Source organism: Podarcis cretensis, assembly GCF_951804945.1.
Source record: "Podarcis cretensis genome assembly, chromosome: 8".
Taxonomy (NCBI): Eukaryota; Metazoa; Chordata; class Lepidosauria; order Squamata; family Lacertidae; genus Podarcis; species Podarcis cretensis.
Window position 1 is genome coordinate 76,716,656 of NC_137177.1, and position 25,903 is coordinate 76,742,558.

The window sequence follows — 25,903 nt, forward strand, 5'->3', positions numbered from 1 at the left end:
CAGAAACACGGAGTGGCGTCTGCCTTCTGTTTCCCTCTCCCAATTAACCCCCACCTCCCATGACCACCAGGGGGGAAGCCCCTAGGTCTCAGGTTTGGGTCCTAAAACCTCAGTGTCTGGGGGTGCTTCTGACAACCCTACCCTACCCTGCTCTCCCTGAACCTGGGGCTTTCTGTAGCTCCTGAAGTCCTCCTGGTTTCCTAGAAGCTGTCCAGAGTAGGTGTGGGATAAACAGAGGCCCATCCCGTTTCCCAGGAATAGGAGTCCTTTCGCTTTGGCTCTGCAGGAGGAAACGCTCAGCAGGGATGAAAGTGTGTAGCACTTCTGCAGCAGTATTCTTGCTGATTGCTTCCTCCATCATTGCACACAACAACCAGCTAAGACACTGCCAGAGAAGCACTCACAGAGAGCTGGCCGGTGAGGCAGACACAGGGAAGGTCACCAGCCTCTCCACCTCACCTTCTTTCTTGAGGTTAAAAGCCCTGGGAAGAAAAGAAGAAGAGGGAAAAAAAGGTTTACTCAAAGAGGACTAGAAGCTTGATGCCACAACCAGCACCTAGATTTTGGCAGGGCCTCGGCCAAGGACATCCTTTTGACTTAGCTATGTTACAGGCTTGATACAGGTTGCGTACACACCATATGTTTAAAGCACACACCCCACAAAGAATCCTGGGAACTGTAGTTTCTTTGGTTTGTGCTAAACTACAGTTCCCAGGATTCTTTTTTTTTATTATTTGGGGGGAGGGAGGGAAATATGCTTTAAAGGGATGGTGCATACATAGCCATCATAATAATACTGTCTCTGCCAGAGGCAATGTGCATCGTACTTACAGTTGCTGGGGATATCAAGCAGGGAGGGTTCCTACTGCACTCAGGTCCTGTTTGTGGGCTTCATACTGGGGCATCTGGTTGGCCACTGTGATAACAGGATGCTAGGCTAGGTGGTCCTTTTGACCCAATCCAGCAGGGCTCTTCTGCTGTCCTTAGGATATTCTGTTTCTCTCTAGCCAGGCCGGCTCTACCATTAGGGATGGGGAACCTGTGGCCCTCAAGATCTTGTGGGACTCCAACTCCCATCAGGCCCAACCCGCATGACTTTCCAGGAGGGAATCCCCTAATCTCCCCGCTACTTCCTCTCTTAAGGTAGCCAAACGCCTCCTATTTTGGTTTGATCCCCCCACCAAGATTGTTTTATGTTATTATGTATTGTATATATTCTTATGTTGCTTTCCAATCTTAGATTGATTTGACTGAAGGGCAGGTTCTAAGTCACCTAAGTAAATAAATAAAAAGTTAAGCTCAGGTACGCTCTCTCGATAAGCTGTTGTGATATTGTTTTTTCCCTCCTGTTTTGCTTTCAGTTTCGTGGTTTGTTTTATAATACAGATTATTGTCATTTTTATTATTTGGCTGGCTATTCTGTGTTCTGCATCTGCACTGATGAAGGGCAAGTTATAAATATTTTACAGAAACTAATCAATAGAATCCTATTAAAAGGGAAGTCGGTTGTCAATTCTTTAGTTTGGATGGTATTCCACCTTAGTCATTCTCAGAGCTGACCCATGAGTCCATTGATCTTCATTGGGTCATGGCTGGCCCCACCTGAGCTATGTACATCCCAGAATCCCTTGCACCAACAAAAAGGATTCTGGGTCAAGCTTAGGTGTGGACCAGTCTGTCAATTGCCATTCATCTCAGTTTCTCATTTTTCCAATCTTGCATTTAGTTCGTCACACTTCTGTTAACAAAATGTAAGACTAAAGTATATCTCCCACTGTATGCAAATGGCTCGGAAAAGTCAGATCTATAGCAACAATGATTAAGTCAAGTTAACCTATTAGAAAAGAACACACATAAATCAACCTAGTAGGTTTTTGGAAAAATGGGTGGGATTTTTGGAATAAGTTTAATTATATTGTTCAACTTTATGCTGCTTTCAACCTGTTGTAATAGTGCAAGTATATGGAAATTTTGGTTTACTTCATTGAGTCTAAACAAAATAAAATACAGTATTAAATAAATAGAAATGGCTAAAAATCCATCCTCATTTTAAAGCATGTTTCTCCAAATATACAAATTTCTGCCAGCAATTTCCTCTATTATAATGCGTTTTTGTGTATTATTTTCACTACTCTGCATGTTTCCATGCACCAATATATGCATTTTTGTACGGTTTGTTCAGAAAACCGCATCCCAAAATTTGGGAAGGCATGAGTTTCGAAGGACAGCTGCATTTCAGTTTGAAAATGTTTTCAAGATGTGCGAATTAGGTAGGGCTCATGTTAAAATGTTTACTATACCTAGATTTCTCCCTCTGCCCCAGCCAATATTTTGACCTTCACAGTGAAGCAAAGAAAGATGTAAGACTTTACCAACCTGGTGTTCTTCAGCTGGGAGTTGTAGTCCAAAACATCTGGAGGGCGCCAGGTTAGCGCAGTCTGTCCTAATGTCAAGGAGCACAGGAAGCTGCCTTCTTCCGAGTCAGACAATTGGTCCATCTAGTAAGCATTGCCTACTCTGACTGGCAGCAGCCCTCCAGGATTTTCAGGCAGGGGTCATTTCCACTCCTACCTGGGCCTGCTGCCAACCTTAAAGGTAAAGGTAAAGGGACCCCTGACCATTAGGTCCAATCATGGCCGACTCTGGGGTTGCGGCGCTCATCTCGCTTTATTGGCTGAGGGGGCCGGTGTACAGCTTCCAGGTCATGTGGCCAGCATGACTAAGCCGCTTCTGGTGAACCAGAGCAGCGCACGGAAACACAGTTTAGCTTCCCGCCGGAGTGGTACCTATTTATCTACTTGCACTTTGACGTGCTTTCGAACTGCTAGGTTGGCAGGAGCAGGGACCAAGCAACGGGAGCTCACCCCGTCGCAGGGATTTGAACCGCTGACCTTCTGATCGACAGGTCCTAGGCTCTGTGGTTTAACCCACAGCGCCACCCGTGTCCCTATACCTTACCTGCGTGCCAACCTTACCTGGGGCCTTCTGCATGAAATGCGGATGCTCTGCCGCTGTAAAGGAAAGCCATTGTGATATTAAGGCCTAGAAACTTGCATTTTGCATGGGAAAGCACAGATCTACAAGACAGTGGGAGACGTCCGCACTTAGGCGTGATTGCAGAGCAGCTCTTTGCCAACCTGGTGCCCTCCAGCTCCCGTCGACTGTGCTGGCAGAGGCTCATGGGAGCTGTAGTCCAAAATGTCTGGAGGTCATGAGGCTGGCGAAGGCTGCTCTAGGAAGTGCCCTCTATTGCAGGGAGTTGGACTAGATGACCATTTGGGTTCGCTCCTAACTCTGCAGTTCTATGATTCCATGATGCCACTGAGCCACGTTCCTGTCCTCACTCATTTAGACTGCTGTAGGGTTGCCTTTCCCAGCTCCACCCTGTTTCTCCCCAAACAGAGCGCTCTGGAAGAAAGCACAGTGGGGTTACAGAGGGTGCACCCATGAATCATCGGAGACTCACAGGATTCATCTTGACGCAGGCGAGCAGCCACGCCAGCAGGAAAAGGGGGAACTCGGCTGGTGCAGAAGGCTGGCAGGAAAACGCCAATCTGGGGCTTTGAAAAGAAACACGCAAGGGCACTCTGGGGCAGGGTTTGGGGGCCAGGCTGCTGTGCACAGGAAGGGGGGGGGAAATGCCCCTGCTAACATCTGATCCCACCTCGCCCTAGGGCAAAACCATCATGCCATCCCATAATGGAAACTCAGCTCTCTATTTAGAAACAAGGAGGACTAGAATATTTTTACAGAGCATCTGCCTTGCATGCAGAAGTTCCCAGGTTCAACCCCCAGTATCTCCCAGTAAGGCTGAGAATATAGGCCCTGCCTGAAACCCCAGGGAAGCTGTTGCCAGTCAGTGCAGACAGTACTGAGCTATCTGGACCAATGGTCTTGGCACAAGGCAGCTTCCTTTGTTCTTATTTAAATCAGCCTTTAATTTCGAATCATGAGGACTAGAATCTTACATTACGTTTACAGGAAATACCATAGCTCAGTGGCAGAGCATCTGCTTTGCATGCAGGAAGTCCCAAGTTCAATTCCTGGTATCTCCCGGTAGGGCTGGGAGAGACTCCTGCCTGAAACCCTGGAGAACTGCTTCCAGTCAGTGTAGACAATACTGAGCTTGATGGACCAATGTGTCTGGCTCAGTATAAGACAGATTCCAATGCATCTTAAGTGAAGGCAGAGCGGCAGAAAGTCTTGGGTTCAATCCCTGGCATCTCCATGTAGGGCTGGAAGAGGCTCCTGGAGAGCTGCTGCCAGTCAGTGTAGGTAAAGCCAAGCTAGAAGGCAGCTTCCAGTGTTGGAATAGACTTGGAATAGGACACAGTTTTTCGCCCACCATAGAATTAAAGCTGCCCAGATGTGGTATAAGAGACGTAAGGTCGAAAGAAACAGAAAAGTAGTCAATTTACCTGTTCCACGAAGGTCTTCAGGACTAGCATCCTGTTCAGTCGTCAACAGGACGACTGCTGAGTATATCAGCCGGGCAGCAGGAGCAGCCAATCTCCTCCCCACTGAAGGGTGGAGCCCCCCCCCCCCCCCGCCCCACAGTCAGCACTTTAACCTAGTGTTGAAATACACAGAGACACACTCACACATTGTTCCAAAAAGCCACCCTTCCTGGTGCAAGGACAGGGAACTCCGAAGTTTCATTGACCCACTGACCTCACCTGCCCATTGCCATCTCTGCACCTGGATGGACGAGGGAGAGTCGAAGGAGGAAACGTGAGACGTCTTGGCCAGGCTTTGGCGTTCTGAAAAGCAAAACCAGAGGGGGAAAAGGAAACGGAGAGAAAGAGAAAGAGTTTCTGGATGAGTCATCCATAAGGCTGAATGCAGAAAGTTTTGAAGCAAAACAGAGTGACGCTTCACCCCTTTGCCCTCCATGGTTGCCCTTCCAGCCGATTCTTATGATATCTCTCTCTCTCTCTCCCTTGGACCTGCCTATCTTGGGACATTCCAAGAACTGAAACACCCAGTCCAGGGCTCAGAGCAAGAGCACGATAAGTGCAACCAAGTGTTGAATCTCATTTCCTGGGGAATCTCAATTTTAAAAAACAAACAAACCCAAGTTGCTAGTCCTTATGACTCTCTTCGAAGTGCTGTTTTTATGTCATTTTAGTTTCTGGTTTGTTTTTAAATGTTTACACCCCACCTTTCCCCCAAGGAGCTCAAGGTGGCATATAGAGTTCTACCCCACTCCATTTTATCCTCACAACAGCTCTGTGAGGTAGGTTAGGCTGAGAGGCAGTGGCTGGCCCAACATCACCCACTGAGCTTCGTGGATGAATGGTAACCAGAACCTGATGGTTTCCCAGCTCTTAGACCTATACTGTAACCATTACACTACTCCCTAAAATTATTATTTTAAGATTATCCTTATTGGTTGGCATCTGTCTGTCGCAGGAGACAATGGAGGAGTGAACCTTTGGGGGTGAAATCAAACTGTTGGAAGGTTACAGCACCTGCTGTGTTATGTTTTGAAAAAGAAAGGTGTGTGTCCAACTCTGTGTAGGGCCACTGAAGTCAATGTACATTACTAACTTGAGTTCATTAGTTGGTTGTATCCAAAGCTGGTCGAATTTAGAGTAGACCCACTGAAGTTATTGAACATGCCTACCTTAGAGGGTTGTATGCAACTAAGTTTTTCTCAGAGAAGACCCACTGAAACGAACAGGCCCAGTTTATTCATGATCATTGGGTTGTCGCCAGTGCTAGACCTACTCAATGTGAGGTTAATGACCATGGCCAACTTAGGTCCATAATTTCAATGGGTCTACTCTGAATGGGGCTCAGTTGGAAACAACCCACAGATTGCAAATAATAAATCACTCTAGGGGAGGCTGCCCACTGCATCTCTGCGCGAGTCCCCATTCTGGCTTTGGTGCAAGTTGGGTCTACCCTAAGCAGAACCTATTCAGACACAACCCTTTAATTCTGTAAATCACCTTAGAATGACAGAATCACAGAATGGTAGAGCTGGAAGGGACCCCAAGGGTCATCTAGTCCAACCCCCTGCAATGCAACTAAAGCATCCAAGACCTCTGCTCACTTTTTGTGAGCCTTTTGTTGAAACAAGGCAAAAATACTAACCAGTGGGCAAATATACACTCCCTCAACAAAAGACAAGGGGGAAGGAAAGAAAGGCATCTGAAAGAGATCAAAACTTCTTGGCTGTAATAGCCACCCATCTGTCACTCAGGCCCTGCCCCTGTTTTTTTAAGAGCTGTAATCCTTGCACTGGCTTAACCATGTGGGTTGACTTGTATTCACAGCGAAGGGCAGGGTGTGGGGAAGGAGGACAGAGGCTAAGAGATGGGATCGAGCAAAGGGCAACTCACACACCCTTAAAACACACACAGCTTCAGTTCTGAGTCACAGGCCCCGGGAACAAACAGCAGGCTGGACGACCCAGTTTGACAAGGGCCTATAAAAGCCACAGTAATTATGCAACTCTCTCAAAAAGGTAAAGGCTACCTAACTAGCTTAGTCATTCTTAAACCTTGTGCTAGGGCAAGTTTGCATGAGTACCTTGTGAGACATGAACTAACAACATTTCAGGCTTCTGTGTGAGGCCACCCAACTAAAGGGGCTTCCTGTTGCCTCTCTGTGCGAGTGCCTGCTCTGGCTCTCCTTCTAGTCACCCAGAGAAAGCAGGTGATTTTGCCACATCTCATCATCAGCAGTATTCAGATGACTCGCCCACTTCCAAGGTTATTTCAGAACGCTGCAGCAAAGTGTTGTTGCCAGGACCATGTCAAAAGAGGCATTCTCATCTCCCTGTCGCCAATTCTCTTCCACACAGAAGGGAATACCTCTTCTAAAATGATGCTTGTCATCTGCAGTCTTTGTACGTACCTGTATTAAATTTCACATATGCATTTTTGAAAAAATGTGTCTGCCACCTAATTAATCAGGGGATGTTTTATTCAGCCAATCAAAGCTCTGGGAATTGTAGGTCTGTTAGAGGAATTGGGTCCTCCTAACAATTCTTAGCACTCTTAACAAACCACAACTCCCAGGATTCTTTGGGGGTTTAAAAAGTGGTATAATACAGCTTTAAATGCATAGTGCAGATGGGGCTTTGGGTTGCAATCCCATAGACACTTACCTAGGAGCAAGTCTCACTGAGCTCAGTGGGACTTTGTGTAGGAATACACTGTCTATACACACACACCCCTATATTTATATCAAGACGTTGCTTCACTTTATGTAGTTCCTTTGAATTCAGGACAAACGTTGATCTCATTCTGTGTGGCTTAAAAAATAGTAATAGTCAGGTTTTATTTATCAAATCTCCCTTCTATATATAGAGACACAGGAGCAATTCAGTGCAGTTCACAATTTTAATGCAAAATGACCTAAAGAATGTGTGAATTGCAATGAAGCCACCCTTCCCCATTCATGTTTTGTTGATTTTTGCAATGTGGTTCTCCAACAACAACAAATGCATATATTGGGGGAATCATTCAAGAGGAATGCATCTTTTAGGCAAAATTGCACACACAAAATATATATGTAAAGGGAAGGGTGTCAAATTTTCACGAGGACTTAAGGGGGAGGAATAGCTGATGCAAAAATGCATCCTTTAACTTACATTTGGAATAATGAGAAACTGATACTGACAGGCTCGCCCATCCCAATCTATACAAAACCCATCCATAAATGCAAGACCATCAGTAAAGGGCACATAATTACCCACTTGCCAAAGATTATTTCAAAACTTCTGCCACCGCTGTGATAAGATGATTTCCTGAAACATCCCCCCCCCCCTCCTTTAATGATACTGTCTGAAAACCAGTGTTTTGGCTTTTTTATGCATTTCAAGAAATCCTCAGGACCAGCTAAATTGGGGGGTGGGGACTGCAGCTCAGAGGCAGCACATGTAGGGTTGTAGCCAATACCAGTCCTGCTCAGAGTAGTCCCACTGAAGTTGATGGGCATAAGTAACTTAAGTCCCTTAATTTCAACTCGTTAACTTTGAGGAAAACTTAGGCCACATCTGCACCGTACATTTAGCAAGCTATTATACCACTTTAACAGTCATGGAGAATGCTGGGAACCGCCGTGCGTAAAGAGTGCTGCCATCACGAGAGCTACAGTTCCCAGCACCCTGAACAAACTACAGGTCCCAGGATTCTCCACTTAAAACAGTAACATTGAACGTTATTTGTAAACGAAATAAAATTAGAGCAAATGGCAAGAATATATTCTGCCATTCATAAACAGAAACAAAATACGGCTTATAACAATTAAAAAAAACATATTTTAAAAGTTGAAATCACCTGCTGTGGAAAGATGCATTCTTCCTTCCCTGCATAAGCCTGAAGGAACAGAAAAGTTTTCAGAGCTGGGACAGAAGGCAGAGCATTCCACGGAGCTGGGAAGATGACATCAAAGACTCAGTTTGATGCTGCCGCCGCCAAATGAACCTCACCAACACCCCCCCCCCCCCCCCGCAGATGATCTCAATGATTGAGCTGAGATATAAGGGTTCAGGTGACCCTCGTAGTAACCTGGACCTAAGCTGCTTTGTCAATCAATGCAGAGACCTTGAAACTGGCTTGGTAGCAGATGGGCAGCCAGTGCAGATGTTTTCAAAAGGGTGTCATGTGTTAAATAGTGCCACACTGTTGGGAGGAGGGCTTCACGGCACTGCCCCCCCCCCCCCACGACAGCCACTTCTGTAGTTTAGTCAGCTCCTCTGTGCCCTGGCATTTTTGCAGCCTGTCTGACCTCTCGCACCAGGTATAATATACACCAGGTATAATATACATAGGCTAATTTATAATATCCTATGCAGAGAGCTTCCTAGCCTTTTCTCTAACCGCTCCCTCCCCCACCCCCCATTCCAGAAGCCAAGCAATATTTGATGAATGCATTGTACTTATTCCACTATATTCCTGTACTGAGTTAGTGTACACACATTAAAAAAAAAACACAAAACAAATGTGCATTGCAGATCATGATTTTTTCAAAATATATACATCCTACCTGCACAGACTTGGAAAGTTAGCATACTTGGAAGTGAAAGGGAAACTCTGGAGAATTTTCAAAACGTCAGTGCACCAGGATGGGGCTTCTGAGGTTGGGATCTGCAACTGGGTGTCGTGAAGTGGCTGAACAAGTCCAGGCAAGCCCAGGCAGATCACAAGGAAGCCAGCAGCCGTCATAGCGGTGAATCTTTTGCTCAGCTTATCTTTCTACCAGCAGTGTGGGAGCATGCAAGCTTTGAGTTCACACAGCATTCTTCATCTGAGGGGAAAGGAGGCAGAGGATACAAGACTTGATCGCCAGGTTAGAGTGTCAGACGAGGACCTGGGAGACCGGGGCTCAAATCTTCCTATTAGCCATGAAGCTCACTTTGGCCAGTCACTGTCTCTCAGCCTAGCCTACCTCACAGGGTTGTTGTGGGGATTACATGAGAACATGGAGGACCAAGTGCGTGGAGGACCTGGAGCTCATTGGAGAAAAAAAGGTGGGGATATAAATGCAATGAATAAAAATATAAAACAACCGCTCAAAGCCCAACCCGGTCATAAACTCATGCAGAAACTTTTTAGAGAAGTTGCTGAATTACAACATATTACTAAACTGAAAACTATGGAGAGACCTGGGCTGAATAGAGATATCGGAGTCTTGTCTCATTACATATGCTAAAACTATTTTTGGTCATATGCATACTATCCCTTGTTTTTTCCTGTAGGACTAATTGCAGTCGTCAACAGTCATCAACAGGTTTACCATACCCATTGAGTCAATCACCCATCTCCTCCTACCTTCCTGAGAAAAACCCTACCCCACTCTCCCACTATGTTTAAGGGTCTGGTGACTTCTGTTTCAGTATATCTGAAGAAGTGTGCATGCACATGAAAGCTTATACCCAGAACAAACGCGGGTGGCGCTGTGGTCTAAACCACAGAGCCGAGGGCTTGCTGATCGGAAGGTCAGCGGTGACCTCCTGTTGCTCAGTCCCTGCTCCTGCCAACCTAGCAGTTCGAAAGCACATCCAAGTGCAAGTAGATAAATAGGTACCACTCTGGCGGGAAGGCAAACGGCATTTCCGTGCACTGCTCTGGTTCGCCAGAAGCGGCTTAGTCATGCTGGCCACATGACCCAGAAGCTGTACGCCAGCTCCCTCGGCCAATAAAGTGAGATGAGCGCCACAACCCCAGAGTCGTCCGCGACTGGACCTAATAGTCAGGGGTCTCTTTACCTTTAAGGTGCCACTGGACAATTTATTAATTTATTAAATTTATTTTAACTACATCAGACCAACACGGCTACCTACCTGAATCTAGAAACTTTTCAGGACAGCGACCTTCTCTCATTCTCAGTGACCTTCTGAAATACACACACCTTTTGAAGATAAGCAAAAAATACTACCTTGCAGGGTTGTTGTAAGGATTGCTGATAAAATGGTCCAATGGCTGATCCAGCCCTGGGCAAATTAGTAGCACACAGCTACCGGTGGCTCTGGAGGCAGGGAGGGATAAGTACATGGCAATGCCCATCAGAAAACTCTTCAATCGGTTCATCAGGGGTTGGCCAAGTATTTCGGTGCATGTGGAAATGAGCTTTCAATGCACATTGACGTCTGTATTGGCGGCACACGTAGAAGACTGACTGTGTGCATGGATGTCTGTTGATGGATTGGGGTGAATGTATGGAAGATGCTTTGAAAGCACAATATAGTCTAACCATAACATGTTGCATCCAGTGCTGGCCCTACTCAAAAGTAGACTCGTTGCCATTAATGGATATGGCTTTAATGAGTAAGCTCGTTGATTTCAGTGAGCTTACTCTGAGTTTATAACTGAAATGGATGCAAGCCATAAATAATGATGCTGACAATGACTTTCAAAAACTAGTAGCGGTTTTAAGAGTAGCAAAAATCCTAACGCATATAGACAGTTAACTTGGAATAGGGTGTGCATTTCAAGCACTGTCGATTCCCAAAGGGGAAGCATTTTCTTTGGAAGCATTTGATCATTCTTTAAAAAATACGTTCATTCAGCGCAGCTTCTTGAGAATACAGTAAAATAGTTGTTAGCCACCTAACTGTGCAAGTTTGGAGTTACACAGGCCCTCGAGCAGCGCTGCACTCATTTGTGGGATCCTTTGAGCATGAAGGCATGAGATTCAGAAAACGGGGTGATTACACTTATCCTGGGCAAATGCGCACTTTTGACTGTGGCTGAAGCGCATGAATAGAGAAGTGCGCTGAGATTGCACCTAAACAATATACTTTTTTTGGCTGGGTGGCGTCCTAAACAGAGAACATGATAGAAGTTAATACGATTCTGAATAGAGATAATTTTTTCAATAATACTACTAGGGGCTCATCCAGTTAAGCTGATTGGTCGACAATTCACAGCAGATGGTCTTTTTGCATACAGTCTGTGGAATTCTCTGCTGCAGGATGCTTTTGTGGGCAACAGTTCCATGGCTTTTAGTTAGAACCTCCATTTCCCATGGCAGTGTACCTCTGAAGAAGAAATCCGTTCTCTTCATGGCCTACTTCTTAGAGGCTGTTCCACAGTTGGAAAAACTTTGGCCTGATCCAGCCATGCTCCCCGTCCATTCTGTCTGCCCCGCCGCACGTGGCTTGAAGAGTGTTTGACGATGAGTAGAAGAGGCCTTCCTCACAGCCACGGAAGGTGAGCATTTTCGCAGTCACCCATGGCAGACACTTGAGTGATTTGGAAAAGCCAAATCGGCAGGCGAGGACAGAATACTGCAGCGATGACATCACAAACCACGAGCCTAGACGGCCACGTTCAACTCATGTAAGCTAGCTACTCCATCTGCTTCTGTTACTGATACCCCCCAACTTTACCACAAACACTACCATCTCCCTCCTGCCTCTTCTCCTCTCCCTAAAACTTGCTCCAAACGGCAATACAAAAATCATTCTTTCAAGCTGGTGCCCATCACTCTTGCTAAACCTAAAGAAGAAGGGGGGGGGACCCACTGCAATGCACATGAATAAAAGATTCAAGATATGCCTGCCTGCCTGCCTTCTTTCTGCTACCTATTTCCTTCAGTTTCGGTCCCTGGGTGATGCTCAGATTCAGAAGCATTGTTAATGAAAACCCACTATTCCAGATTTATACACACACACACACACACACAGTCCCTGACCAAGGTCTGCTTAAGTAATTGGGATCCCCCACCGTCCCTATCCGAGGATGGTATCCAACTAAGTTCTACTTAGAGCAAGCCCACTAAAATTAATGGACCCAAGTTACTAGTGTGGAGTCATTTCAATGGGTCTACTCCGAGTAGGACCAGCGCTGGAGACAACTCAATACTTTTTAGAACTGCGGCAAAATTGCAATCGGTGCATGCACGTTAAGTGCGCTGATAACCCATCAATATTAACTAGGTTTCTGCACGGAAAAATGTTGAACCCAGAAATAAGGGGCCATTGAGTTCAGTGGGTTTTGCTTCCTAGTAGTATGGCCTGAAAGCACAGATTTGAGCAGACCTATCCCACGGAGCCAAACTCTCGAAACCGGAGCACCTGCCAATTCTCTTAACTCGCTCATATTTTTTTTCCTCTACATGGAAAGCCATGAGGCTCCCAAGAAAGAAAGAAAGAAAGAAAGAAAGAAAGAAAGAAAGAAAGAAAGAAAGAAATGAAAGCCTGTTCAAGTTTCTAGCCCTCTTGGTCACAGGGACCTCCAGCTGTAGACTTGTATCCTAAAAAGGCCTCTACTGCGGGCAACCATAAATTTGTACCTTCCTGGCTTTGTGCATGGCAACAGAGAATTTGAGACTAAAACATGGAGTGCTGCAATAAAGAGACTGGTCCTGTCTGAGGTATTTTTTGAGAGCTTTAGGAACGAGCCTCCCATCTGGCTCTGTGGAGAGAGGACCGAAAATTATTTTCCTGGAAGTCTTGAAAACAAAACGAAAAGCAGTGTCACCCAATGAGCTTTTAACCAGCCATAAATCTCAAAAGCTAATGGAGTCTTGAGTGTCATCGTAACTTATCCTGACACTAATTTTTCCCTGCAGTAATCAAACTCCAGAAGATGAGCTGACATCGCTTGCCAGAGGGGAGTGTGTGTGTGTGTGTGTGTGTGTGTGTGTGTGTGTGTAAAACCCACAAAATTTAAATGCAGAATCCAGGTAGCACTTTGAAACAACAAAATAGCCCCTTCTAAACCATAACTCAAAAATAATTTAGAAAATGGAAATTCCATTTACACCTAGTGGGTCATCTCCCACATTAATTCTACTCAAGAGCAAGCTCAGTGAAATGACTGGACGAATGATGAACTTACAGACATTAAGTTTCAATTGGGCTACTCTGAGTAGGACTTAGTCGGATACTTCCAGTGACCATTTTCCAGAAGTAGCAAGGATGACAATATCAACACTCTTCTAGATCATAAATTTTACCCAGGAGTAAGTCCCACACACTTTGATGCAAGTTACTCCCAGGTAAGCATGCAATAGGGCTTTGCAGCTTTCAGCTAATTCCAGTCCATCCCAAGCTCACTAAATACACACACACACACACACACACACACTGTATCTCTAAATATATATTCATTAGCCTGCCTAATGAAATTTAAATTCAAAACTCAAATGGGGCAGGACAGAGATGGGGAAGAGAAGTAAAATATAATTAGTTCAGTCCACAAGCCACTTAAGCTACAGCACTTGCAGAAATCCAGGCGCTGAGCTGTAAGGACCGACTTTAAAATCCCAAAGGATTTCGGCTTTTCAAAGTGGGTCCAAAAGAGTTCCATGCAAGAGGCACAAGATGAGACTCCCCCAGCTTTCAGAGACTGAGGATGGAACCCGAAGTCAAACCAGACACAAGGATTTGCATTTCCTCCTCTTTTAGAGAAAGAGAGGGTGATATAGATCACCTTTGCTACCTCGTTTTTATTTCTTAACACCTGGAGAAAGGTAGAATTTAAAAGAGAGAAAGGGAGAGAAAGGTCACTTACCTTGCTGTCGAAGCGTCCAAAGGAGAGGCGAGCCTTGGATGGATGGATAGATGGATGGATGGAGAGAAGTCAGCTAGCCAGCTTAGCTGGCTTGAAAGTTGACTGCAGTGTCTTCTTCTTCTCCCTCTCGCACACAATGACATTGTTCGGGATCTCTGGCAGAGCAAACTGCTCAGCTCAGCAGACTTCCCCCCACAGTGCCGCAACACAGAGCTGCAGGAGTTCTGCATATCAGCATGTTCAGGAGACTCTTAAAGGGGAAGGCACCCTCTCCGAGAAGCCCCAAAGGCAGGCATGGGAATAAAGGCAGTGGGGGAGGTGAGGTGGGGGAAATTAATTAATTAAAAGGAGTGCGATTGGCGGTCGCAGGCTCAAGGGCGCATGAGAGCATCAGCAAGGTCATCTGGACACCCCCCCTCCTTTCCCTGTTCTTCTTCTCTCTCATTCTAGCAGAGGAGAGATATTTGTTAAGTGTGCGGGGATGCTCCCTGGGACCACAGTTTGAACGGCTGTCTCGGTTGCACGCGCATCACCTGCGCATGGCATGGCCTCGCGCCGGGACGGAGGAGGACGTGCAAAGGAAAGAACACTGCAGTGCTCCAGTGCAATCACACACACACACACACCCCGTGAGCATACCCCAAGCAGGCCACGCAGAGGAGACATTCCCAGCTGATTGCACACCTTTTTAGTGGCATCAAACTGCGCATGAAAGCTGCTTTGTGCAACTCTGTCCTGTAAAGAACTACTGTGGTTGCTTAAGGAAGGCTTCTGTTAGTCCCACGCAGTCGCACAACAGCCCTGCAAAACTGGGCAGTGTTAGCCCCATTTTTTACAGATTTCGACAGAGGCATAGGCTACAGACACACCATACATTTAAAGCACAACTCTTCCTCCTCTCAAAGAACCCTGGGAGCTGTCATTTGTTAAGGGTGCTGGGAAGTGTAGATCTGTGAGGGGTAAATGTCTATTCCTGGGATTCTTTGGGAAGTCGGGGGAAATGTGCTTTAAATGAATGGTGTGTCCACAGCCTGAGAAGTATCACCATGGTTAAAAAAAGGAAGTGTCTACAACAGAGTCCCATTGAGAGGTGGGATCTTGAATTCCAGAATACCTGGCTATCTGCAGACTGCGCTCGCTAGTTAAATGTTCATCCTGGTGTTTTTTTTAAGGGTCCCCATTCAGAGAGAGCAAGCAAAGGAAAATTGGGGCCTATAAATGCAAAGCTATTTTCACCCAGTCTTACAAAAAGAGGACTGGGCCACCAGCACTGATTATGTTAGACTTTGGTCCTTGTGCTTTTGCACACCTGGTGCCCAGAAAGCTCCTGTGTAGCTTCTGGACCGAGATCTGGAAAAAAGACCACCACAGAGAGCAGCCTGAATGTAAGTGAGTTGTGATGTAATGTGTCAGACTGAGACAGGGAAGGCCTGGGTTCAATTCCTGACTCTGCCACAAAGAGCATCCAGGGACCTTGGGCCAGCTGTGGTCTACCTCCAAGGGTTGTTGTAAGGAGAGAACATACGGGAGGGCAAGCTTATGCACTGCATTAAGCTGTCAGTTGCTGGAAATCACAAGCGGGGAGAATTACTCTCACGCTCAGGTCCTGCTTGTGGGCTACCCTTTAGGGGCATCAGTTTGGCCACCAGGAAACCACCCCGTTCAGAGCTGGTAACCGCCTGGCCTCAGGTTCGAGGGAGAAGTCAGTGCGAAAGGCAGCAGGTTCCTTGAAAAGCAGAGCTTGTTTGTTCTACCTTGGAATAAGTTGGAGATGGGGAAACCTTTTTCAGCCGGGGGGCCATGTTTCTTTCTGGGCAACCTCCCAGGGGCCACATGCCAGTGGGGGTAAAGCCAAAAGTGGGTGGAGCAATGGATATAAATTTTACCTTTGTACCGCAGACTAGTTTCTGCATACACTCACACACTCCTCTCTATCTTCCACCCAAGGAAGCAAACGGCAGAATTCAAGGACACATTTCCAGTGAGGCAAAAGCACTCAAGGAAGACGCAAAGCAAAATCAGTTAGGGCTGTTGCCGGGGGGGGGGGGGGGGGGCTTATGAGGGACAGACAGAGGAGCCCAAAGAGTCACACCTGGACCCTGGGCCAGAGATCCACCATCCACTGGAATAAGTAGAACACAGGATTCATGAGACCCATCCTCTTTATTGGGGGATATTTAGTAACAGGCAGGTGTGTGCAAATAACTATCAATTGAACAAATTCCTTTTGAAACAATTAGAGGTGCAAAGTCATTCGTCTTAATGGTGTGTAAATGCAAAACCGTCTGTTTGAGATCGTGTATTTGTCAATCAGTTACACACTACTATTTAGGAATATTTTAATGCATTGAATCAACAGCAAAAGTGATTGCAAAAAATGATGCTAAACCAGCCAATTTCATCCTCACTATTATTATTCATTATTACCATTGTTATTTATTATCATTAAAATCTCACCCTTTCTCCCAAAAGAGCCTTTAGGACTTTAAAGACACACACACAGAGACAATGCTAGAGGTTTTGCTAAGACTCAGGACCCAATACATTTCATATGCTAATTTCTTTGTGTAGATGCCTTGGGAAATTAAGATGTGGGTGACCAGGGTTTCACCACTACTGCAGTTTGCATTGTGCATATAATAAACTATATGCAAAGGTGTCCCCCCCCCCCGCCTTAATATATAAAATTAAGTTTCGAAAAGGAAGGAAGGGGCCAGTGACTCCAGGGTTTCAGCCACCTCATGACAATAACACCCATGCTTAATACTACTAAGTTCGGACCAATGGATTGAATTTTTTGCCAGCCTGCTTCTCTATTTCTTCAAGGAGGAGGAGGAGGAAAAAGAGGCATTGGGGCTTGATCTAGGGAATGGAAGAATCTGTCAGTTTTGGTCCTCTAAGCATCTCATTCTTCCAGTCTTAAATTCAGGTCCCCACATTTCCACAGCAAACTGTGAATTATTGGGGTTTTTTAAAATAAAAAAATCCACATGAAAATTCTTCAGCATTTTAGGGCTGATGCATTTCTTTGTATGCGGTTTTGATAATACACACATTTTTGCAAGCCACTTACCCTAATATAATGCATTTTTGTACACATTACTTGCCTCAAGAACCGCATTGCAAAATTCAGAGAAGTGTGAATTTCAAAGGATGTCTGTGTCATTTTCAGTAATGTACACATTTATGTGCCCAACAACTGCCCACAGATGCATTTTTGTACATACTGCTAGGTTGGAGAATGGGATCATCACAAAATTCAGAGAAGGACAAATTTCAACAGATAGGTGTTTAGGTTCAAGACATGTGAACTGGGGGATTTCTCCTTCAAATGCCAACAAATCTAATTCTTCCTCCATTCCTAGTTGCAACCAACTATCTTAAGTAGGTTTTGCTCATAATAGACCTACTGAAATTCACAGACCTAAGTTTCACCCTGTGCATTAATTTCAACGGGTCAACTCTAACGTTGGAGACAATCCGTGCTGTTTAGCAGTAGAGTGGTCTGCCTGGAACATCTATCTCCAGATCACCTATTTCCAGAGCCAAGCAATCCTAATCCCCAAAATGCAGCAATCAGATTACTGCCCGGGGTTCAGTTTAAAACTAATAGAACCCCTGTTTTAAAACAGACGCAGGGGATGCCAGTTTGATTGAAGGTTCTCATGTTGATGTTTAAAGCCCTAAACGACTTGGGTCCTCAATATCTGAAAGACCGCCTCATTCCTTACAGACCCTCTCGGGTTTTACTATTGGCAGAAGGGGCTCTCGTAGTAGTTCCACCGCCCCAGAAGTTAGGAGGGGGGAGTCCAGGAGTGGGCACTGTCACTGGCAAACCAGAAGCTGTGAAATTCCCTCCCCACAGGAGTGCATCCAGCACCTGCATGGGATCATTTCCATCACATGCTAAAGACACCACCTCAGGCCCTTGACACCTGAGATAGCATTTTCAGTACACACCCTATGCCTAGAAATGTAACTTGTTTTAAACTGTTTTAATATTGAACTTTAAGTTGCTGTTATCCGCCCTGGGGCCTTATGATGAAGGGTGGGCAACAAATTGAAATAATAATAATAATAATGGACTTTAAGACTAAACCCATTTCATTCTGGTTACTGAAATCAATAAGAGCAGAAGTGACTGGCCATAGCAAACTGCTTTGCATGCAAGCGGTCCCAGCTTCGACCCCCACAATGGCATCTCCAAGTAAGGCTGGGAGAGAACACTGCCTGAAACCCGGGAGAGCCTCTGCCAGTCAGTGTTAACTATACTGAGCTAGATGGAGTCAGTATAAGGCAGCTTCCTATGTTCCAATACGTGCTGCATTCAATCCGATGCCTTCAGCTGCCCCAGCTGAAACAAAAAGTCTCTCCACTATCAGTCTCTACTGCCATAGCAAGCGCTGCAAACTTCCAGCACTTTGACTTCACACCCAAAGGCGAACTCCTCTTTTGTCTCCAGAGACAGAGAAATGCCACAAAAGTAAGATAACAGAGGGATTAATGAAACCCACACAAATAGCTCTGATAAGCAATCTGAGTAATCTCTGATGGGGGCGAGGGTGTCACAAGCAAAATGCATCTGCGCTACATTGCAAAGCTACATGCATCCCTTCCCATATAAACAGAAAGCTTACCCAAAATCAGGACGGACTATTACTCTTAGAGGGCACACTCTTGGAAAGAGGGGTCAGTCAGTGTTAAGTGCAGAGAAGGGAAAAGCTTTGACTAAAGATTAAGGACTAGAAACTTGAAGTTTATACAGGATGTTTATAATGGTTTGAGGCGTGAGCCTGGAACCAAACTGCATTTTCTGAAAACACACTGAAGCAATTTAAAACAACACTGATGTCATCTGCATTCTAAAGAGGCAGATCATGATTTACATGTAAGAACCACATTCTAAATTTATTAAAACAGAAGGTGTTCCCAAAACCAACACAATATTGGAATCAGGGCTGCAACCCAACTGAAGAAATCTTAATTGGGTGGGCTTTAATTTGGTTAATTAATTGAACGCAACTGCATATCTCAGCCGATGAACAAAACAATCATTCTGAAGAGCACAAAAACATCATGTCTTTCTTCTCAGAGGTGGTTACCCACATTGCAATAGACATCAGCTTTGATGAGGCATTACCATCTGAGTAGGGAAAAGCCTCTTCTAAGATGTGTTGAAAAAGGCATTCTGTCTTTGTTGGGGGGGACAGTGGAAATGCATCTTCTAAGATGGTCTCCACTATCCATAAGTTTGCAGAGCAACAACCAACCTGCTATATGTTTAATCAAGGGCATCATTTTAAATCAGAAGCTATTTAATGGGTTAATCAAACCTAGGATTTCCCAAACCTGGGTCTCCAGCTGCTTTTGAACTACAATTCCCATCATCCCTAGCTAGCATAGCCATCATGACTAGTAGCCACTGATAGCCTTATCCTCGATGAATTTGGAGGATTAACCAAGCATTGCCGCCCTAAATAGATCGTGCAATTGTCAGTCAATACTTATGGCATATTCTTGACCTGGATAGCTCAGTTGGTTAGAGCATGGTGCTGAGAATGCTGAGGCTGCAGGTTTGATACCCGTCTGTGACAGCTGCATACTTCTCCTCAGAGTCCCTTCCAACTCTACAATTCTATTATTCTATGAATCCAACTAAGCTACAGTAGTTGTGCTCATCTTTCGTTGAAATGAAAACCAGTCATGACTAAGTGAAGTCCTGTTGATTTAGCACAAGTCACAAAGTAGTTCTAAAAGCCAATGAGCAGTGTGCCATGACTAGAAGTGCCAGGGGCCAGGTGGAAAGGTCCTGAGGGCCACATTCAGCCTGCATGCCTGAGGTTCTGCATACAGCCGACACAGATCAACAGCCAGATGCACAAAACAAGAAGCTGAAAAGGCCTAGAAAGACTTTTAAGACAGACACGCATAGAGACACGCTCCAGGTAACTGCAGTCATAAGACCTGGGAAACACAGCCAGGGACACTGAGATGCATTCTGGCAATGCAAAGACTGTGGGAGCGAGCGAGAGAGCAGACAGAGATGATCAGAAGTTCTATAAATAACACAGAGGTAAAAGGCTAAATGAAGGAAGGGATTTATCCACAGCCTCAGAAGGAGGCAGGACGATAAACAGCCAAGAGCCTCAGTGGCAAAAGGGAAGGAATAGTTTAGGCTAGACATTAAGGACAGAGTCTCCATAGGGCAACTTTTAAAGTAATAATAATAATAATAACCATTAGAAAAAGGGTTCCTGACTGCAGAATTCTCCAGGGAAAGATTGCATCGCAATGGGGTGGGAAAAAGGCCAGTCATACCATTGAACAAACAGCATTTGGTTCATTGCATGGGTTTCAATTGGCTCTTTGCAGTAGCAATCCTATATGTGCTTACTTGGGAGTAGGGATGGGCAAATTCCTGCATTGCAGGTGATTGGACTAGATGACCCTCAGGGTCCCTTTACAACTCTACAATTCTGTGACTCTATGAAATCTGTCCATTTCAGTTTCTCATTTTTCCACTCTTAAATTGTTTGCCATATTTCAGCATTCAGCCATAAATTTCCTCCTAATGCATACATTTCCTATATGCAATTTTGCCTAATATACTCTCCCCCCCCAGCAGATTTCCTTAATTTCTGCATGCTATTTTTCACATATGCACATTATATCCCTTATGCACACTTATATCTCAGTATCTGCATTTTTGTACACATTGCTTGGCTACAGAACTGCATTGTGAAGTTTGGAGAAGGGCAAATTTCAAAGGGCGGAGGATGGCTTTCAGTTTGTGTATTGCAGTGAAAAGTCCGAATTAGGTAGGGTTCAAACTTACGGTAATTCAATTGCCCGCCATCCCTACTCCTATTGAACTCAGTGGGTCTTGCATATGAACAGACACATGCATAGATTTGCTCAGTAAACTGAGTAAAATCTGCATAAAACTCTGTATGAATCAAAACAATAAATATGAAGTAGATTGTTAAGGCTGCACTCCAACTAATGTTAGGCGGGATTCATGTGCCCCTAAAGCAACTCAAGCTACGTATTCTTTCGATGGGACTTGGACATGACTAATTTTAGCTGGTCCAGGGCCTCAATTTTATGGGATGCATATGCTAGTCACATAGCAGGAATCCTTACAAAAGAGACATACAGTGCAGAAACATTGGGATATTTGTCCCACAATGGTGCCAGTCCCTGAAACAGGAACATAGGAAATCAGACTATTGGTCCATCCAGCTCAGCACTGCTTACACTGACTGGCAGGTGCCAGGACTGAAACTGGGACCTTCTGCAGGCAAAGCAGATGCTCTACCACTGAGCTACGGCCCTTGCCCTAAATGGGTCTTGTCGGCTAGCAAATGCTTGTGTCAGCATGACCAGCATTTACAGTCTGGTGGCTACTAGCCAGCAAAAACACCTACCAGCCAGGAGAGGCATTAGGGCTTGTGTTCTAAGAACATAGGAATCTACTTTATATTGAGCCAAACAGCTGCTCTGTCAAGCTGGGTGCTGTCTACACTGACTGGCAGCAGCTCTCTGTGGGCTCAGTCAGGGAGGTTTTTTGGGGGGAGGGAATGTCTCTTCCAGCCCTACCTGGAGATGCCAGGTGTTGAACAGGGGACATTTTGCTTGCAAAGAAGGTGTGGATATGCAATGACACCCTTTCACATTCTTTGCCATTTCTATCAAGTAATTAAGAGCCGCATCACGCTCTGATATGCTGCCATTTTGAGCAGTGTTGTGGCAACGCCGCCCGCGGAGAGAAGGGGAAGGGGAGGGGGGTGAAGAGAGGCATCTGGGACTTGCCATCTGTAGATGGATGTTGACGGCCCCACTTTGGGCAGAAGAGGTCCTTGTAACAAAAGGGTTTCCAAAGCCCCGTTTCCCATCCTCTGTGAGTCACCGGAACCATACGGCCTTGATCAGCGTTCAAGAGTGTGCTCACTGGTTACTCAGAGGCTACTCAGGCCACGGGAGAGCGAGGAAGGAAGGTGGTTGTGGTTAGGAAGGGGAAGCCGCGACGAGATGAGCTGTCCATGACTGAGCCTTGTTTTTCACTCAGCTGCTAAGCCCACCCCACCTAACCCCTTGCAAACCAAAACAATAGGAACTCGGGTCCAAATTTCCTCTGGGAGAACCTGATTGTCGTAACTCGGTTGTATCCGCTGCTAGTCCTACTCAGAGCAGACCCGCTGAAGTTAATGGTCATGACCTGATTAAGAGCGTAAGAAGAGTCCTGCTGGATCCGGCCAATGGCCCATCTAGTCCAACATCCTGTTCTCACAGTGGCTGACCAGATGCCCCAAAGGGAAGCACGCAAGCAGGATTTGAGCCTCGGAGCATTCTCCCCTCCTGTGGTTTCAAGCAACCGGTATTCAGAAGCAGTGCCTCCTCCAACGATGTAGGCAGAGCATAGCCATTATGACTAGTAGCCCTTGACAGTCCTCTCCCCCATTCATTTGTTTAGTCCTCCTTTAAAGTCATCTAGGTTGCAGGCCATAACTGCCTCCTGTGGAAGTGAGTTCCATAGTTTAACTATGCACTGAATGAAGAAGTCCTTTCTTTTGTCTGTCCTATGCAACAGAACTCTGTCTGCCCGCCCACCCACTCACCCCACAATCCTCCCCAAATCTGCTCTAGAGAGATGGGAGAACTCCCCCCCCCCCCAGAACACACTTACTGCTTGTGTGGTGCGGGAAGAGGGGGGGATGTTCCGTTGCTTAAGTGTAAATCCTTGTACAAACAGAAGAAGAGCCCTGCTGGATCAGGCCAACAGCTCACTTTGTCATAGAATTGTAGAGTTGGAAGGGAATCTCAGGATCATAGAATCATAGAATCATAGAGTTGGAAGAGACCACAAGGGCCATCGAGTCCAACCCCCTGCCAAGCAGGAAACACCATCAGAGCACTCCTGACATATGGTTGTCAAGCCTCTGCTTAAAGACCTCCAAAGAAGGAGACTCCACCACACTCCTTGGCAGCAAATTCCACTGTCAAACAGCTCTTACTGTCAGGAAGTTCTTCCTAATGTTTAGGTGGAATCTTCTTTCTTGTAGTTTGGATCCATTGCTCCGTGTCCGCTTCTCTGGAGCAGCAGAAAACAACCTTTCTCCCTCCTCTATGTGACATCCTTTTATATATTTGAACATGGCTATCATATCACCCCTCAACCTCCTCTTCTCCAGGCTAAACATGCCCAGCTCCCTTAGCCGTTCCTCATAAGGCATCATTTCCAGGCCTTTGACCATTTTGGTTGCCCTCCTCTGGACACGTTCCAGTTTGTCCGTGTCCTTCTTGAACTGTGGTGCCTCATATAGTCCAACCCCCTGCAATGCAGAACTATGCAGCTGTCCCATATGGGGATCGAATGTGCAACCTTGGCATTATCAGCACCACACTTCAACCAGCACCCTATTCTCAGAGTGGTCACCCAGATGCCTATAGGAAGCCTGCAAGCTGGAAAGGAGCCCAATAACATTCTGCCCACTTGAAACTCCCACCTACTGGCTTTTATTATTTTACTGGTTATTTTTTGCATTTTTCTTCCACCTTTCTCACCCCTAGGATCTCAGGGGTGGAGTACATGGCTCTCCCTCATTCTCATTTAATCTCCACAACAACCCTGTGAGGGCATTTAGGCTGAGAGGCAGTGACTGACCCATGTTCACACCCAGTGAGTTTCATAGCTAAATGGGGATTCAAACCCTGGTCTCCCAGGTCCTAGTCCAACACTCTAACCACTGCACCACACTGGCCCTAGTCAGAAGGATAATGCCTCTAACAGCAGATGTGCAAAATAGTCACTGTGGCTGGTAGCCCATCGCAGAATCACAGAATTCTAGAGTTGGAAGGGAACACAAGAAATGCAGGAATCTGTTGCCCAAAGTGGGGCTCACAAACACAACCCTGATTAAGAATCTCATGCTCCACCAACTGAGCTCTCCCACTTGGGTTGATAGCCTTCTCCTCCATGAATTCGTCTAATTGCCTTTTAAAACAAGTTAATTAGCACTACATTAAATGCAAGCCAATGGATGTACTTGTTGTGGGCATCAAATGAGGAAGGGAAGAAGCACCTTCAGCTCCTTGGGTGGCGGAGGGTGGGGAATGAAGGTAGGATCAATCAATCAATCAATGGTCAGCACTTTAAATTGAACCCACAAACTTACCGATGCAGCTGGAACGAGGCTGGAGCAATTATGTGCTCCAGTTCTTCAGCACCTCATAAAAGTCTAGCTGTCTGGTTTTGAACGAGTTGGTGATTTTTTTGCAGGCTGTTTTCAAAGGCGGCAGCAACCCCACATAGAGGTCAGTGCAGATATCCAGCCCGGAAGTAACTAAAGGAGGCCAGGTCTAACTTCCAGCTGAGGTGGGGTCTTGATATTATAAACTGGTCTTTGGTAGCAGTTTTTTTTTAACTTACAGAATATTCTCCAGAAAGAGTAAACCTGCATTAAATAGAGAGGTCAGAATACATCTGAGGATAAGAACATAAAAAGAGCTGGCTGGATCAGACCAATGGCCCATCTAGTCCAGCATCCGGTTCTCAAAGGACCAACCTGATACCCCAATGGCAAGTCCATGAGTAAGCAGAACCCAAGGACTCCCACCCACTGTGGTTTCCAGTCACTGGTATTCAGAAGCATGACTGTCTATGACAGTCATGTCGAAGGCAGAGCAGTCATCGTAGCTAGTAGCCATTGCTAGCCCTCTATGAATTTGTCCAGTCCCCTTTTAAAGCCATCCAAGTTGGTGTCCATCACTGCCACCTGTGGCAGTGAGTTCCATATGCATTGCATGAAGAAGTCCAGAATTCCCTTAACATAATGCTTATTTCTGTATTAATCTGCATGATTATATGCATTTTAAGGCACGCTTTCCTCTAATATATGCATTTTTGCACATATTTTTGGAGTTGGAGAACTGCAACGAGAAGTGCATAGCTGTGTTTTGGTTTGCTTAGCGTTAAACTGTTAAAAACAGTTTTATCCAACTAAGTTGCATTCAGAGTAGACCTCCTTGAAATAAATGGATCTAAGTTTGTTGTGTCCATGAATTTCAAGGTGGTCTCCTCTGAGCAGAACAAACATGGGCTCCTGCATTTCTCCACCCTGCTTAGGGGGAATGAATGCTTCCCTGTAGATGATGAAGTGCTTAAGGATACAGTAGAGGACCCTCTCCAATCTGCGCAGAAAGGTGTTTTCCACACCTGGTAAGCAGACAGCTCCCCCTCCTGGACAATGTCCAAAGCACATCCTTGAAAAAGCACACAGTTTGGTTGAAATAACCATACACATCCCATCTGTTAAGGGAGTGGCTTAAAGTCACACACCATACCTGGGGAAGCATGCACCCCAAGCCACTGTGAAGTCTGAAAGCAGTATAAACCTTGCATTACAGAGTCCTTGCCAAGACACCTTCAATGAGTTGAATTGCAGGTCTAGGCATACATCCAAAAACCTGATACCATTGCTTGTAGGTTTTTCATTGGGGCATCTGGGTGGCCACTGTGAGAACAGGATGCTAGACTAGATGGGCCACTGGACTGACCCTGCTTCAGGGCTCTTCTGACTTACTAAAGATGAACAAATCTGTCATTTTCTCTCTTCCAATCTCAAATCCAGTTTGCCTCATTTCTGCATCCCTTTGAAAAAAGTTTAAAAGCCTGAATGCATTTGTCCTAATGTGTGCATTTCTGCACACAAATATACACGTTCTTTTGCAAGCAAGTACTCTAATGCAATGCGTATTGTATGCCACCCCCCTACTAATATACACACTTTGTGTACGTTTTCCTCTGGATCCACACTTATTTTATTTTGGCCAGAGAACTTCATTGCAAACCTCAGAGAAGCATGTATTTCAAACAAGAGTGGCACCTCAGTTTGGGAAATAGGCTCAGGAAAGGTACGCATTCAGATGTG

General features: G+C 45.6%; 1 protein-coding gene across 5 annotated transcripts; it reads right to left on the reverse strand.

The window, feature by feature from the left end:
* Positions 1–362: 362 nt before the first annotated feature.
* Positions 363–14,404, reverse strand: LOC307222203 (uncharacterized protein). Of its 5 annotated transcripts, none has more exons than XM_079987384.1 (5): positions 9,001–9,954; positions 8,292–8,330; positions 4,677–4,760; positions 4,419–4,570; positions 363–482 (listed from the first exon to the last, which is right to left on the reverse strand). In XM_079987384.1, exons 1-4 carry the CDS (start codon positions 9,177–9,179, stop codon positions 4,558–4,560), a joined length of 315 nt encoding a protein of 104 aa, XP_079843510.1. In that variant the 5' UTR covers positions 9,180–9,954; the 3' UTR covers positions 363–482; positions 4,419–4,557. The 5 variants fall into 5 exon arrangements, 3 of the variants coding, with proteins under 3 accessions (XP_079843510.1, XP_079843509.1, XP_079843511.1); XM_079987383.1 differs by having other exon boundaries at positions 8,292–8,386; XR_013841626.1 differs by lacking the exons at positions 8,292–8,330; positions 9,001–9,954 and adding an exon at positions 13,974–14,404.
* Between the last annotated feature and the right edge of the window lie 11,499 nt (positions 14,405–25,903).